General features: G+C 45.5%; 1 protein-coding gene across 6 annotated transcripts in view; it reads right to left on the bottom strand.

Moving 5' to 3' along the window:
* frmd4a (FERM domain containing 4A) overlaps positions 1-16,516 on the bottom strand; it is a 765,730-nt gene that overhangs the window by 70,421 nt on the left and 678,793 nt on the right. For all 6 annotated transcript variants that reach the window (XM_043714187.2, XM_043714188.2, XM_043714186.2 and 3 more), the window contains 3 exons: positions 11,409-11,485; positions 10,853-10,991; positions 5,743-5,884 (listed from right to left, as the gene is read on the bottom strand). In XM_043714187.2, coding sequence (XP_043570122.1) covers positions 5,743-5,884; positions 10,853-10,991; positions 11,409-11,485 — 358 coding nt within the window. The remainder of the gene's footprint in view (positions 1-5,742; positions 5,885-10,852; positions 10,992-11,408; positions 11,486-16,516) is intronic.

The following is a 16,516-nucleotide window of genomic DNA, read 5'->3' as shown; positions in this document are numbered from 1 at the left end:
GTAAAGATATTTAAAGAAGTTAAACAATGAGGGTTAAAAGGGGTCATGAAATGTCCTTGCAAATAGGATTAAGGAGAAACCCAAGCATTTTATACATGTATTAGGAGCAAGACAGGAGCTAGGGAAAGGGTTGGTCCACTCAAGGACAAAGGAGGGAATTTATGCATGGAGCTGGAGGAAGTGGGTGAGGTGCTTAATGAGTGCCTTGCATTGGTATTCACCAAGGGGGAAGGACATGGATGGTGGTAAGATGTAGGGAGGACATGGCGATATTCTAGGGCATGTCGATGTTAAGAAAGAGGAAGTGTGCGTGATTTGAATAACATGAAGGTGGATAGGTCCCCAGAGCCTGATGGGACCTATCCCAGGATACTGAGGAAGGCAATAGAGGAGATAGCTGGGATCTTGACAGAGATCTTTCTAACCACTTTAGCCACAGGCAAGGTCCCAGATTCCAGAGAGTAACCAATGCTATTCTTTGTATTTAAGAAGGGCAACAGGAATAATCCAGGAAATCAGAGACTGGTGTGCTTTCTATCAGTGGTAGGGAGATTATTGGAGATGTTTCTTAGGGACAGGACTTACTTGCATTTGGAAAAGAATGGTCATGTTAGGGAAAGTCAGCACAGCTGTGTGTGGGGGAGGACTTGCCTCACAAATTTGGTTGAGGGTTTTGAGTAAGGGACAGAGATGATTGTTGGGAGTAGGGCAGTGGATGTAGTCTGCACGGACTTTACTAAAGCACCTGACCAGATCCCTCATGGTCGGCTGATCCAGAAGGTTTCAGTCACATGGGATCCATGGTGAGTTGGTAAGTTGGATACAAAATTGGCTTGGTCATAGAAGTCAGAGGGTGGTTGTGGAGGGGTGTTTCTCTGACTGGGGGTCTGTTCTGCAGGGATTAGTGCTGGGACTCCTGGTGTTTGTAAAATATATGAATGATTTTGATGAAAATGTAGGTGGTCTGATTAGTAAGTTTGTAGATGACACAACAGTTGGTGGAGTTATGGATAGCGAGGAAGGTCAACAAAGGATACGGCAGGAAATAGATCAGTTGGAAAGTTAGTCGGAGAAATGATAGATGGAGTTTAATCAGGACATGTGTGAAGTAATACATTTTGGGAGGAAACATGCAAGAGGACAGTATACAGTAAATGGCAGGACCTTCAGGAGCATTGATATACAGAGGGATCTTGGTGTGTAACTCCCTGAAAGTGGCATCACAAGTGGATAAAGTGGTAAAGAAGGTGTATGGCACGCTTACCTTCATCAGTCAGGGGGCGAAGGATAAAAGTTGGCAAATCATATTGCAACTTTAGTGAGGCCACATTTGGAAAACTGTGTACAGTTCCAGTCACTACACTGCAGGAAGGATGTGGAGGCTTTGGAGAGGGTATAGAAGAGGTTTACCAGGATGTTGTTTGCATTTTAGTGCATTAGCTACAAGGAGAAGTTGGACAAACTTGGATTGTTTTCACTAGAGCGTCGGAGGCTGAGGGGGCAACCTGACAGAAGTGTAGAAAATTATGAAAGGCATGGATAGGGTGGATAGTCAGAGTCTTTATCGAAGGCTGGAAATGTCAAATACTAGGGACAGGGTAAAGGTGAGAGAAAAAAATTTAAAGGAGATGTGTGAAGCAAATATTTTACCCAGAGGGTGGGAAATATCTGGAACATGCTCCTGGGGAGATGGTAGCAGCAGATACAATAGCAATGGTGTTTAGATAGACACATGAACAGGCGGGGAACAGAGGGTAACACACCATGTACATTGGAATGGGGTTACTTTACATCATGGTCGACATAGAATTGATGGGCCAAAGGACCTGCTCCTGTGCTGTACTGTACTATGTTTTATGTAAAGTCATCATAATCCTACTAGAGGCCTGCTGTCTCATTAGGGAGCGATGATTTTGGTGGTGGTTTAACCTGAGGGTCACCACGCCTCAGGTGAGGGGAGAGGTTGAGAAGGAGAGTTGTAACCTCAGCCAGTGTGGGAATTCTGTAAGACCTTACACTGTATCCACATTGTGTTCCACCTGATCATGACTAACTAGGGGGGGGCAAGTACTGATCCTTGTGGTACCCCACTGGTCATGGCCTGCCAACTGGAGAAGGACCCATTTATTCCTTCTCCCCGCTTTTTGCCTGTTAAACCATCTATCCATGTTACTTAAACCGTCTATCCATATTATCCCCAATGGCACGTGCTCTTTTATTTAATGACCTCCAGTGTGGGTCTTTACCTAAAGCCTTCAGTTAAAGGATTTCATGTTGCAGGTTGGGAACTTCCATGATGGTTTCCCAAGATCTCCAGCTGTAACCTTGGGGGAAGGTCACTGTCGTGCTCCTGGGAAAAACAGTGTAAAGGGACGACAAAAGCCCACAATATGCTTTTTCTCCAGGGTTTCTGTGGACTTTCTGTGGAAGCAATGCTGAGAGATTGAAGGAACCTAACAGAAGGTTTTCCTCTGTGCTGCCTGTGACCAATTAGGTCCTGACAGCACAGAAACCTGCATGTGCACACGCAGAAACCCATGGGGCATCTGTTCCTTCTGAATGCCATGATGTGGAGGAGCTGGCATTGCACTGGGGTGGACAATGTTAAAAATCACACAACACCAGGATATAGTCCAACAGGTTTATTTGGAAGCTCTAGCTTTCGGAGCACTGCTTCTTCAACAGGTGGTAGCCTCAGGAGCAGCGTCCACAAAGCTAGTGCTTCGAAACAAACTTGTTGGACTTTAACCTGGTGTTGTGTGACTTTTAACCTTCTTCTGAATGTGTGTGACTCTCTCTCTGGTCACATTCTGTCAAAGTAGGATCATTGCGATCAGAATGAAGAGAAGGAACACGCACAGGATCCAAATTGACTGGAGGAGGGACTGCATCCACTATCACCCGCTGCTTATGATCAAGTGATCCAGAGTAAAGCAGGAATTAAACACAGTTTCATCTGGGTGGTACGGTGACTCAGTGGTTAGCACTGCTGCCTCACAACCCCAGAGTCCAAGGTTCAATTCCACCCTTGGGAGACTGTTCGTGTGGAGTTTGCACATTCTCCCCGTGTCTGTGTGGGTTTCCTCTGAGTACTCCAGTTTCCTCTCACACTCCAAAGATGTGTGGGTGAGCCATGGAAATGCAGGGTTACAGTGATAGGGTAGTGAGTGCTCTTCAGAGTGTCAGTGTGGACTCAATGGGCTGAATGGTCTGCATCTACACTGTAGGGATTCTATGATCCTTATCAGTGGGAATAGACCTCTTCAGTGTGAAGCACAAAATGCAGCTATAAAAATACTCTTCATGAATTAGTCCATGATTTTAAGGAAAAAAGGAAAGAACTTGCAATTAAATAGTACCATCTGAGGATGTCTTAAACCTGGTCACAGTGAAGTGGTTTGGTAGCCAATTAATGCACAGGCAGCTCTCATGAATAACAATGAAACATAAAATGAGAGAAGCTGCCTGGTTGCTGTTGGTTCAGCAATATTGACCAGGCCACAGGGAGATTTCCCTCTCCTTCCCGTCAAATAGAAACACTGGGATCTTGGACATTCAGCAGATTAGGCCTCAGTTTCTTGTTTCATCAAACGACAGCCGAGTGCTCCCTTGTGTGTCAGCCTGGACTGTAAGCTCATGTTTCTGCACTCGGATATGAGCTCATAACCTTGTGACTGAGAGGTGAGAATGTTATCGATTGAGATACTGTTGACATCTTAATGCATACATCACCGGGAATTCTCCATGGTGTTAAATCACACAGGCGGCGAGGAAAACACACAAGTGCGACAATTTATAAATAATAAATTTGACAATAAAGATTTAAAAGAATACAGAAAAAAGATACTTAATGAAAGCAAAATACTGCAGGTACCTGACATCTGGCACAAGAAAAGGAAAATGCTGGAGAAACTCAGCAGATTCTGAAGAAGGGTGACCAGACTCGAAACATTAACTGTGCTTTCCCTCTCCACAGATGTTGCCAAACCTACTGAGTTTCTCCAGCAATTTTCCCTTTTTGTTTTTGACCTTGGTAAGGATTTGGTAAATTTAAAAACTCTACTTGATATGATTTGGAGACACCGGTGTTGGACTGGGGTGTACAAAGTTAAAAATCACACAACACAGGTTATAGTCCAACACTTTTAATTGGAAGCACTAGCTTTCGGAGCACTGCTCCTTCATCAGGTGGTCTGAAAGCTAGTGCTTCCAAATAAAACTGTTGGACTATAACCTGGTGTTGTGTGATTTTTAAATCTATTTGATATGCCTTCAGCATGTGAGGGAGACAGTAATAAATCTGATCAAAGAATCAAAGGAGGCATTACTCTGAGGTTACAGAAAAGCCAAATATGGTGGACACTGGGAATCAGGAATAAAAACAGAAAGTGCCAGAGAAACTCAGTGGGTTTCGCAGCTTCTGAGGAGAGAGAATCAGAGTTAAAGTTTCAGATGAAACCATCATCTCTAAAGTTGTTTAATCTCACCTTCCGCACAATCATAGCTTCCCTTTGTTCCACCCCTTCCCACTTGCTTAAAACCTGCCAAGTATAACCAACAGTAGGGTGTACCAGCCTGCTCCCCCATTCAGTGAGACCGTGGCTGATCTCATTTTAACCTCCACTCTACATCCCTGCATATCCCCTGATAATCTTCCATCCCCTTGGTCACCAAGAATCTATCTCCCTCTGCCTTAAAATATTTAAACATTCTGCCTTTTGCAGAAGGGAATTCCAAAGACTCACAACCTTCTGTGAGAAAAAGACATGCTTCCTCATCTCTGTTTCAAACAGGTGACCCCTTATTTTTACACAGTGACCCCAAGTTTGAGACTCTCCCACAGGAGGAAACATCCATCTGGTCAAGTCCCCTCAGGATCTTACACGTTTCAATGTTTGGGCAGCACGGTGGCTCAGTGGTTAGCACTGATGCCTCACAGCGTCAGTGACCCGGGTTCAATTCCCGCCTCAGGTGACTGTGTGGAGTTTTCACATTCGCCCCGTGTCTACGTGAGGTTCCTCCGGGTGCTCTGGTTTCCTCCCACAGTCCAAAGATGTGCAGGTTGGATGAATTGTCCATGTTAAATTGCACATTGTGTTCAGGGATGTGTAGGTTATGTGCATTAGTTAGGGTAAATAGAGGGTAGGGGGAATGAGGCTGGGTGGGTTACTCTTTTGAGGGTCAGTGTGGACTTGTTGGCCCCAAAAGGGCCTGTCCCCACACTGTAGGGATTCTATGAATTCAGTCACCTCCAGCTGCTCTAAACTCCAGAGAATACAGGCCCAGCCTGTCTAGCCTTTCCTCATAAGGCCATCTGCTCATTCTAGGTATTAGTCTGGTAAACCTTCTCTGAACTGCTTCCAGTGCATTAACATCCTTCTGGAAGCCTTCATTGCCAGTCGCAATCACTTGCAAATGAAGGGCTTATGCCCGAAACATCGACATTCCTGCTCCTCGGAAGCTGCCGTACTTTTCCAGCGCCACATTTTTCAACTGACCCTCCAGGATCTGCAGTCCTCACTTTCTCCTAATGAACATGACTATCTACCTAGGAAATTCCACGATACCAGTCATGGCCTTGTGAGTCTTTGTGTGGCTGATGCTGTGAGTACGGGTGACCAGTTCTGTCGACATACCCTCAAGCGTTTTCCCAAACCTAACCAAGGCACGTTGATCTGAAACGTTAATTCTATTTCTCTGTTGACTGGGATGAACAATTCCTTGTTGAAGTCTGGGTCTTACCTGATGACAGGAGACTGCCACTGCTTCCACTGATGATTTTGCCTTTGCTTCCCATGTTGGCGAGTTTCGACATCTTAAGAGTCCCAGTTTCGGTGAGATCGATGGCGATTTCACTCAGACTCCTGGCTGCATGAATTTTCGACTGGCAAAAAAAACAACAACAGCTGTAAATAACAAGGCTGAAGGACAGGACACTGGCAGCAAGAACATCATTCAGGATATTAGTAAATTGGAGAGAGTCCAGAGAAGATTTATCAAGATGTTGCAGGGAATGTGGGATTTGAGTGAAAAGGACAGGCTGGGACTTTCTTCACTGGAGCGTAGAAGGTTGAGGGGTAACTTTATAGAGGTTCATAAAATCATAGGGACATAGATAAGGTGAATGTTAGTTGTCTTTTCTCTAGGGTGGAGGATTTCAAGACTTAGGGTACATTTTTAAGGTGAGGAGAAAGATTTAAAAAAGACATGGGGGGCAACTTTTTTACACAGAGGGTGGTTTGTGTGTGGAATGAACTTCCAGAGGACATGGTGGAAGTGGGTACAGTTACAGCGTTTAAAAGACATTTGGATAAGTTCATGAATAGGAAAGGTTTGGAGGGATACGGACCAAGTGCAGGCAGGTGGAAGAGGTTTAGTTTGGGAAAATGGCCGGCATGGACTGGTTGGGCCGAAGGGTCTGTTTTTGTGCTGTATGACTCTGACTCGATCACATGGACGTGGTTCAAACTGTAAGCTATACTGGGGGAGGGTAGGTGGGGAGGGGCGAGTGGGGGTAGGGCAGGGTGAGGCTGAACCCTCAGTGGTTACACTGCATAAACCTAATGCTCACACCTGCTGAGAAACTTATACAAATCCACACTCCCAGATTAAACAGCAAAGTGCAGCATATCAATGGGCAGAATTATGGTGAACGATAGAGATCACAAAGATTGTCCAGGAAAAGGAGAAGGCCATTGAGCTTCCTCTACTGTTCTCGATCATGGTTGATCATCTCCTCAATGCCATTTCCCTGCACCATCTCCACATCCATGAGTCACCAGAAACCCACCGACTTCTGTCTTGAACCTGGTCAAAGGTTGAACATCCACAGCCCTCTGGGGTAGAGAATTCCAAAGAACCGCCCCTTTCTGAGGAAAGAAATTCCTCCTCATCTCAGTCCTCAATGGTCTAAACCTTGTCTTGAGATTATGTCCCAGCTTCTTGACTCCCCAACCAGGGCAAACATCCAAACCACATCCACCCTGTCGCACCCACTTTGTTGCAATCACCAATGCACAATAATAATTAGAGTCAGTCAGGAATTAGCAGTGTACTAACCTCAATCCCACAGTACGTTCAGTTTTGGCCCCATTGGAGATTTGATCATTGAAAGGTGACACTCTAGTGCAGTGCTGAGGGAATGCTTCTTTGTTATAGATGCTGTCTTCAGGTGGGATGTTGCACACAAATCCGACCTCCATTCTCAGGTGCACACAGACAAAACCGTGTGGTGCTATTTTTAAATGTGAACAGGGAGGTTCTCTCCCAGGGTCCCAGTCAATATCTGTCCCTCAGTCGATATGAATGTTATCTGGTCAAGATTGAATTATTGCTTATGGGAGTTTGTTGTCTGCAGATTGGCCATTGTGTTTCCTCCATTAGAATAGCTGACTTTATTGGCTGGGAAGTGTTTTGATACAAGATGAGAGTGGTGCTGGAAAAGCACAGCAGGTCAGGCAGCATCTGAGGAGCAGGAAAATTGACATTTTGGGCTGGAGCCCTTTACCAGGAATGAGGCTGGGAACCTCCGGGGTGGAGAGATAAATGGGAGAGGGGACGGGGCTGGGGAGAAGGAAGCTGAGAATGCAATAGGGGGGTGGGGATGTAGGTGATAGACCGGAGAGGAGGGTGGGGCGGATAGGTGGGAAGGAAGATTGGCACAGTTCAAGAGGATGGTGTTGAGCTGGAAGGTTGGAACTGGTGCAAGGTGGGGGGGTGGTGGGGGGGGGGGGGGAGCACGGTCATGGAAGGTGCTATATAATGCATGTCCTTTTTCTTCAGTTTGCACTTGATGATTAATGACCAATCCTGTTCTCAACTGGATAGTTAACAAAGAAATGAATCACCTCAGACCTAACTGCTCTTGCTGAGAATCCACTATACCTTCATATTCCCTTGAGAGGACAAGACATTTTCTATGGACATTGAAAACCCACTCAGGTAATGCATTCTCCTCAAGGTTTCCCCAGTCCTGAAGGTGTTCACTCACAACAGGGACACATTGTCCCAAGGACAGATATTTCATGATGTGAATCACCTAGTCTCAGAAACTCTTTGGTGAAAGGAGGTCTCATTTCAGATGGATTATTAATCATGAAGCCTCACATTTAAATCATAATCCAATATAATATTCATGTCAAGTGACTCTTTACAAGACTTTAAGAAACAGTTAATTAATTCATCACAGAATCCCTACAGTGTGGAAACAGGCCATTAGGCCCAACAAGTCCACACCAACCTTACGAAGAGTATCCCATCCAGACCCATTTCCCTACCCTATTACTCTATATTTCCCCTGACTAAAGCACCTAACCTTCACATTCCTGGACACTATGGGCAACTTAGCAGTGGCCAATCCACCTAAGCTGCACATCATTGGATTGTGGGAGGAAACCAGAGCACTCCCAGACAGACACGGGGAGAATGTGCAAACTCCACACAGACAGCCTCCTGAGGCTGGAATCAAACCCAGCTCCCTAGCGCTGTGAGGCAGCAGTGCTAACCACGAAGCCACCATGCCATCCACTAAGGGAGGTGAATACATTGCTTCTCACTGCAGTCTCTTGGTTAAACATTCACTGTCTTCTTTGTACTTCCCCATACCATGGCCATCCTTGCTATCACTTTTACATTGTTCCCCAGAGTCATACCAAGCTCTCCCCACCTGCCCTTCAGGGGTCTGCAGATGCCAGGGTGAAAATCGTCACAGACTGGGCACTGAAGAGCACCAATGACCCAGGAAAATTGGAGGCTACAAACCCCAGTTCCCTCGAAGATTAGCCCAGGCCAGCCACTGAGCTTGGGAATGTCAGTCAGGCAGGTTAATCTGCACATGAGGCTGCTGCATAAGATAAGGATGCATGGTGCTAGGGGTAGAGTATTAGCATGGATAGAGGATTGGTCGACTGACAGGAAGCAAAGAGTGGGGATAAATGAATGCTATTCTGGCTGGCAATCAGTGACTAGTGGTGTGCCTCAGGGATCAGTGTTGGGATTGCAATTATTTACAATTTATGTCGATGATTTGGAGTTGGGGATCATGTGCACGGTGTTAAAATTTGCCGATGACACTAAGACAAGTGGCAGAGCAAAGTGTGCAGAGGACTGTGAAACTTTGCTGAGGAACACAGATACATTGAGTTGTGTTTCTGTTCGCCGAGCTGGGAGTTTGTATTGCAGACGTTTTGTCCCCTGTCTAGGTGACATCCTCAGTGCTTGGGAGCCTCCTGTGAAGCGCTTCTGTGATCTTTCCTCCGGCATTTATAGTGATTTGTATCTGCTGCTTCCGGTTGTCAGTAATCATGAGCAAAACCAATGTAGTGTACAAAATCCCATGCAAGGACTGCACAAAACACTACATAGGACAAACAGGAAGACAGCTAACGATCCGCATCCATGAACACCAACTAACCACGAAACGACATGACCAGCTATCCTTAGTAGCCACACACGCAGATGACAAGCAACATGAATTCGACTGGGACAACACTACCATTATAGGACAAGCCAAACAGAGAATAGCCAGGGAATTCTTAGAGGCATGGCACTCATCCACAGATTCAATCAATAAGCACATCGACCTGGACCCAATATACCGGCCACTGCAGCGGACAGCTGGAACAGACAACCGGAAGCGGCAGATACAAATCACTATAAATGCCGGAGGAAACATCACAGAAGCACTTCACAGGAGGCTCCCAAGCACTGAGGATGTCACCTAGACAGGGGATGAAACGTCTGCAATACAAATTCCCAGATCGGCGAACAGAACCACAATAACGAGCACCCGGGCTACAAATCTTCTCCCAAACTTTGAATATATTGAGTAAGTGGGCAAAGGTCTGGCAGACGGACTACAATGTTAGTAAATGTGAAGTCATCCATTTTGGTAGGAGTAACAGCAAAATAGATTATTACTTGAATGGTAAAAAGTTGCAGCATGCTGGTTTGCAGAGGGACCTGGGTGTCCCTTGTGCATGAATCGTAGAGAGTTGGTCTGCAGATGCAACATGTAATTAGGAAGGCAAATGGAATTTGTCCTTCATTGCTAAAGGGTTAAAGAGTTTAAAAGGTAATGTTATAGCTGTACAAGGTGCTGGTGAGGCCACACCTGGTGTACTGTGTGCAGACTTGGTCTCCTTACTTGAGAAAGGATGTACTGGCACTAGAGGGAGTGCAGAGGAGGTTCACTCGGTTGGTTCTGGAGTTGAGAGGATTGGCTTATGAGGAGAGACTGAGCAGACTGGGATCATATTCACTGGATTCAGAAGAATGAGGGAGGGTCTTATAGAAACATATAGAGTTATGAAGGGAAACAATAAAATAGAATTAGGATGTTTCCACTGGTATGTGAAACTACGATGAGAGGGCATAGCCTCAAGGTGAGAGGAAGCAGGTTTAGAACTGAACTGAGAAGTAACTGCTTCACCCAGAGGGTTATTAATCTGTGGAATTCCTTTCCCAGGGAAGTAGCTAATGCTACTTCAGTAATCACTTTTAAAGGTAAGGCTGATACTTTTTTGAAAAATAAAGGAATTAAGGGAAATGGTGAAAACGTGGGTAAGTGGAGCTGAGTCCCCAAAAAGATCAGCCATGATCATATTGAATGGTGGTGCAGGCTTGAGGGGCCAGACGGCCTACTCCTGCTCTTAGTCCTTATGTTCTTAATCTGCCTGTACCAGACTGCAGGGGAGGCAGTGGAAACTAATAATTTAGTCTGCACTCCAACATCCAGCACAAGTATAGTGTATTAAGTTATAAATAGAATTCTCCACTTTAAAAAAATCTTGAGTAGATAATATGACCAAAAAGGCAGAAACACATAATCTCAGAAATATCTGGCTGTGCTCACCTTACTTTGTTTTCTGTCCAGATAGAACTGATGCTGACTTATGGCCATTGCCCAAATGGACTTAATCAGTGCAGTACTGGCGTACCATGTATGTACAGCAATTCCACTGTGACCAAAGGTTCTCCTAGTTACAGATGCCCTGAGAACATAAACAGAAAGCAAGGTTACCACATGATTTTCACTCCTACCCTCAGGGTGTATAGTGTTACTGTTCACGGCAGTTTGATCATTACAAAAGGAATCCTTTCCCCTCGCTGGGAATGTTAGCAGCTTCTCCTCCCACTGGCTTTTGCCTTCGCTGGTTCAAAATATTCCAGATCAATCGTACACTCTCAGGGCATCTAATGCACGTTAAGAAATGCTATTGTTAAATTTAAAATTCATACAAGGCTTTATCCCACCTTTCCACTGAATGTTCCAATTTGTAAACATTGTCAGGATTACAAATATTCCACATTTTTTAGCTTCCGTGCAATTTCAACAGTAAGAACATTAAGGCAGGTATTGTCCAATTAGATCACCGCTCATCAACAATAGCAGTGCTGTTTTCCTTTACCTGCGTGGGTCATGCACTTCCACAGAAAATTTCTTCTCTCTGAAGTACAGGTTCTCCAGCTGCCTCCATTGGAAAATCTTAACAAGACAAAGAATCGACAATCAGAGCCATCTCGTTATTTAACCCTCTTTAAAGACATAAAGACTCTCTCTCTCTCTCCAGGTCCCTTACACACACATGTCTGCACTTTCACCGACTCTCTGCACTTTCCCCCTCTCCTTCCACAGCCAAGGATGCAGGAGAGAGTGAAAAACAAATCCGAGAGGTCAGCACAAACACTTTGGGTGTGTTTTGCTGAGGTCTTTTAAAAATGACGATTAAGAGTCTCTTCTGGTGGACTGCTTTCCCTCTTCATTTTCGATTCCTGCAACACCGGGGTTTCCTGGAGCACTGCACCCTTGCTTCTGAGCAGTAAGCAAAAGCAGCTGTGACTCAGTGCTGGAGAACGGCTGAACATAATTTCCTATCCTCCTGAACTCGCTGGAAGTAAAAGATGAGAAGACATTTAATCACATGCCCCTCTTGGGACCTAACTTCCTGCTCACTAATCTACAATAGCTCCTGACATGTACTACAGCTTGCAGCAATATAACCAGTGGGAACACAATAAAAGCTTTTCAAGGGTGGAGCTTCCTCAGAAACCCTTGTGAGCAGCTGAAAATAAACCAAAATCTGTGCCAACTCACAAGGTAACAATCTTACTCCTAACCTTTCTCATCGAAAAAGAAACAAAAACCTGCCTTCTCTCCTTGAGCGGAGTAGCAATTTCCAAACTTCACTTCCAAATGTTTTCTTTTAACTGGAGTATTTTCTTTCTGAATTGGATTTCTGGCCGGCTGCTGAACGGACATATGCTAATGAGGGTTTTAGGCTCCCATTACTGTGGAGGTTCAGGAATTTCAAACACGCCAGATGTTTGTGTTGTGAGAATTTTCAGCTGAGACCACATGGGGCTGTGTCAAAGGCAGAGGGACCTGGCAAGGCAGGCTGTGACTCCTGGGCAGGAGGCTGCAGGAGATGAGCTCCAGATGCCTGTAATGAGTGTGACCTCCTGACAAAATCATCCGGAATGGAGGCCTCATCTTTCAGCAAGGCTGCTCCGTTCCAGATTCATAAAACAACACGACAGCAGGGCATGATTCAACCAGCCCGCTCCCTTATCCACGTTACCTCCTCCTGCCCAGCTAACTGAGCATTTGAAATAGAACTGGAGCATCTGGACTGGGGTCCAAAAGCAATTTGGAATGTGCAATCGAACATTACAGAGTCTAGATTAGAGTGGTGCTGGAAAAGCACAGCAGGAAAATCGGAAAGTCCTTCATCAGGAATGATGGGGTGGGGCATTCCTGATGAAGGACTTTTGCCCAAAATGTTGATTTTCCTGCTCCTCGGATGTTGCCTGACCTGCTGTGCTTTTCCAGCACCGCTCTAATCTAGACTCTGATCTCCAGCATCTGCAGTCCTCACTTTTGCATATTGAACATTAACACTTGATTCTGAGAAAGCAACGGTGCTCACAGCATTACAGCGGGTTCGCTTCTCTCCTGCTGACAGAGTGAAGTGTATACTTCACATTCTTACACATGAACTGCCACTCAGGCCGCACTATTCAATACGATGATGGCTTCCCCATTATCCCACCATTTCCACCTATCCCCTGCCACCCAATCAAACTCCTCCTCCCCCCCCCCACCCCCTCCACCCCATCCCGTGTTCATTAAGAATCTCTCCATCACTGCCTTGAAAAGATTCAAAGACTTCACTTTAATTGTCTTTTGAAGGAGGGGTCTAAAGAGGAACATTTTTGTCTGATCTCACCCTTAAACAGGCAGTCCATTATTTTTAAATTGGTTCTCCATTCTCTCACAAGATCAAACATCCTCTCCACATTCACCTTGTCAGCACCACTCACCGTGTTGTAGATCACTGACCCTCCGAAGATTAACCCACCCAGACCCTCCCCATAGTACTCTACATTTACCTGTAGACTAATACACCTAACCTGCACATCCCTGCTGCCTCACAGCGCCAGGGACCCGGGTTCAATTCACGCCTCTGGCAACTCTCTGTGTGGAATTTGCACATTCTCCCCGTGTCTGCATGGGTTTCCTCTGGGGGCTCTAGCTTCTCCCCCTCCCCCTCCCCCTCACACAGTCCAAAGATGTACAGGTTAGGTGGACTGACCATGCTAAATTGCCCATAGTGTCCAGGGATGTACAAGCTAGGTGGGCTATGCGGGGGATTGTGGGGTGATAGGATGGGGGGGGGGGGGGGGTAGGTCTGGAGTGGGGTGCTCTCCAGAGAGCCAGTGTGGACTTGACGGGCCGAATAGCCTGCTTCCACACTGTAGGCTGGCAGATTTGTGATGCAGACTGATACCATCAGTGTGGGTTCACTTCCTGCAACAGCTGAGGTACCTTTGATGATCCTGCCCTCTCAACTCTGCCTCTTTGTCCGAGGTGCGGTGAACCTCAGATTAAACTCACATGTGGGAGTGGGCCTGTGTTGACTATAACATCAGACAGACATGACAGCAGACAACAAAATCAAATGCAAGGTGAAGACCTCATCTTCCAGTTCAGAAAACATTTCATCACAGCCCGTCAAGAGATAGCCTGTTAATTGATCCAATGTTGAAGCCAGTGGTCGTGAAATTTGGGACCTCTGACAAAGACTTGCTGCCTTTACAAAATACCTTGACGTATGGTTTCAGTAACTCCTGCTGTTTGTTGGGCTCCTTAAACTGTAGACTGTGAATCATAAAACCCTCATCCTCTAAGTTTGTGTGGTGCATACATCTGAACAAGGCAACAGTGACATTTTCTGTTTCCTGTGTTGATTCCCTCAGTCCCCAATTCTTGGCACGATAAGTGTACAGATGTGTTTATTTATTCAAAACGGCATAAACATCCATCTACCTGCACCAGGAAAAGCAGGATCGATCGACAAGATTGCTGAGCCTGGAAGTCAAAAAATACTGAATATTTCATGCAGGGAAAGGGCCTCAGGGCAGACAGTGTAAGTAAGTGAGAGAGAGAAAAGCCCAAGGAACTGATTGATCATTTGATCAAACTGGAAGGACAGCAGTCCAGGGTTTGCATATGATTCCACAGCAGACAGAAGCTACTCAGGAAAACGCTGCAAAGGAGAGAGCTGTTAGAGGCAGTGGCTTCAAAATCATCCCAAAATTTAGCTTTGGTCAGAGAGTAGTGCAGCTGTGTGCCAGGACAATTACTCATGATGAAACAACGAGAGAGAATCTAACTTTTCCACCATTCAGGAGAGACATTAGGATGCACTGCTACACCCAAAGGGAAGAACTCTCTCCCATGAAAAGCGGCAGATGCTGGATCGGCTGTTAACTTTAAATCTGAGATGGACACATTTTTGTTAAGCAAAGGAATTAAGGGATATGGGCCAAAGGCAGGTGTGTTGGGTTAGGCCACAGATCAATGATTGTACCGAATGGCCTACTGCAGTTCCTTTGTTCCTCCATGATTGATGTTTCTGTGGGTTACAGTTGACCAGAAACTGAACTGGACTTGCCATGTAAAGATTGTGGCTACAAGAGTACTTCAGAGGTTAGGAATGCTGCAGTGTATACTCACCTCCTGGCTTCGAAATCCTGTTCATCATCTACAAGGAACAGGTCAGGAGAATGCCACAAGATCTAGACATGATTCAGGCTTGGGCTGACAAGTGGCAAATAACATTCACGCTGTACAAATGACAGGCAATGGTCATCTCCAATAAGAGACAATCTAACCATCACCCCTTGACATTCAATGGTGTTACCATCACTGAACCTCCCATTATCAACATCCTAGGGGGTTATCGCCGACTTGAAACTTAACTGGACTCACATATAAACACATAACAGCTGGACAGAGGCTAGACATACTGTGGTGAGGACCTTCTGACTCCCCATCAGCTACCAGGGACAAGTCAGCAGTGTGATGGAATACCCCCCACTTACCTGGATGGGGGCAGCTCCAACAACACTCAAGAAGCTTGACACCATCCAGGACAAAGCAGCCCCTGCTTGATTGGCACCACAATCACAAACATTTACTGCCTCCCCCACCAAAGCTCAGTAGCAGCAGTGTGTACTGTCTACAAGGTGCACTGCAGAAATTCACTAGATCCTTAGACAGCATCTTCCAAACCCATTTCCAACTAGAAGAACAAGGGCAGTAGAGACATGGGAACACCATCACCTTCAAGTTCCCCTCCAAGCCGCTCACCATCCTGACTTGAAAATATATCACCGTTCCTTCAGGGTCACTGGGGTCAAAATCCTGGAAATACCTCCTTAAGGGTATTATGGTGTCCCCACACACTGGACTGCAGTGGTTCAAGAACACGGCTCACCTCCACCTTCTCAAGGGGGCAATTAGGGATGGGCAACAGATGCCATCCAAACTATCAATGACCATATCCCATAAATGAATAAAAAGTATTAGTTACTCAATGAAACAGCGGAAGATGAATGAGAACAATTTTGAATATTGACTCTTTCCTTCTGCTTGTTATGAGAAGAATCTTCTCCTGAATCCATTTAAAAATGATATTCCTTTAAATCATGAGCAAAGTAATTCTTCACATTGTTTTGCCTTTTCACTATAGACAGCAATGTTTACTCACATCTGTTTTGCTGGTTGCTATGTATGTTATTTAAGCGCATCGAAACATTCATTCCATCATGCCTGATGAGGAACACATGTCTCAGTGTACGAAGGCTTGGTACTGATTTTCAAAGTTAGAGCCAGAAGCCACATGGTGAAATAATGCAGGTTGGGTCTCTGTTTTTGTAAACTCTGCAGCTGTGAGTGAGCTACTTCCTGGTGCTTGAAGGAGATTGGACAGTTTGGCAACTGCAAGTAGCAGCAACAGCACCTGAGTGTCTCTCTCTGCAACCTCTGGGACTGAGCAGAATGGTCTCCAATTCATTGCAGACACCGAATTTTGAAAGTGAAGTCCATCAAGCCTGCTCTTGGATGGAAATGAGCATCTCAAGTGCTGCCGGTTACCCAGGTTGATATTACCCAATCTGGATAAGGTCCCAGATCAATTCTTCACCCTCTAATTATTGCAGTTGGGGCAAACGT

This window comes from Chiloscyllium plagiosum, unplaced genomic scaffold, assembly GCF_037043375.1.
Source record: "Chiloscyllium plagiosum isolate Xiang-an unplaced genomic scaffold, Cpla_swu_hap1 HiC_scaffold_23, whole genome shotgun sequence".
NCBI lineage: Eukaryota > Metazoa > Chordata > Chondrichthyes > Orectolobiformes > Hemiscylliidae > Chiloscyllium > Chiloscyllium plagiosum.
The sequence above is the reverse complement of the archived record's forward strand: the minus strand, read 5'-3'. Positions and strand labels throughout refer to the sequence as shown.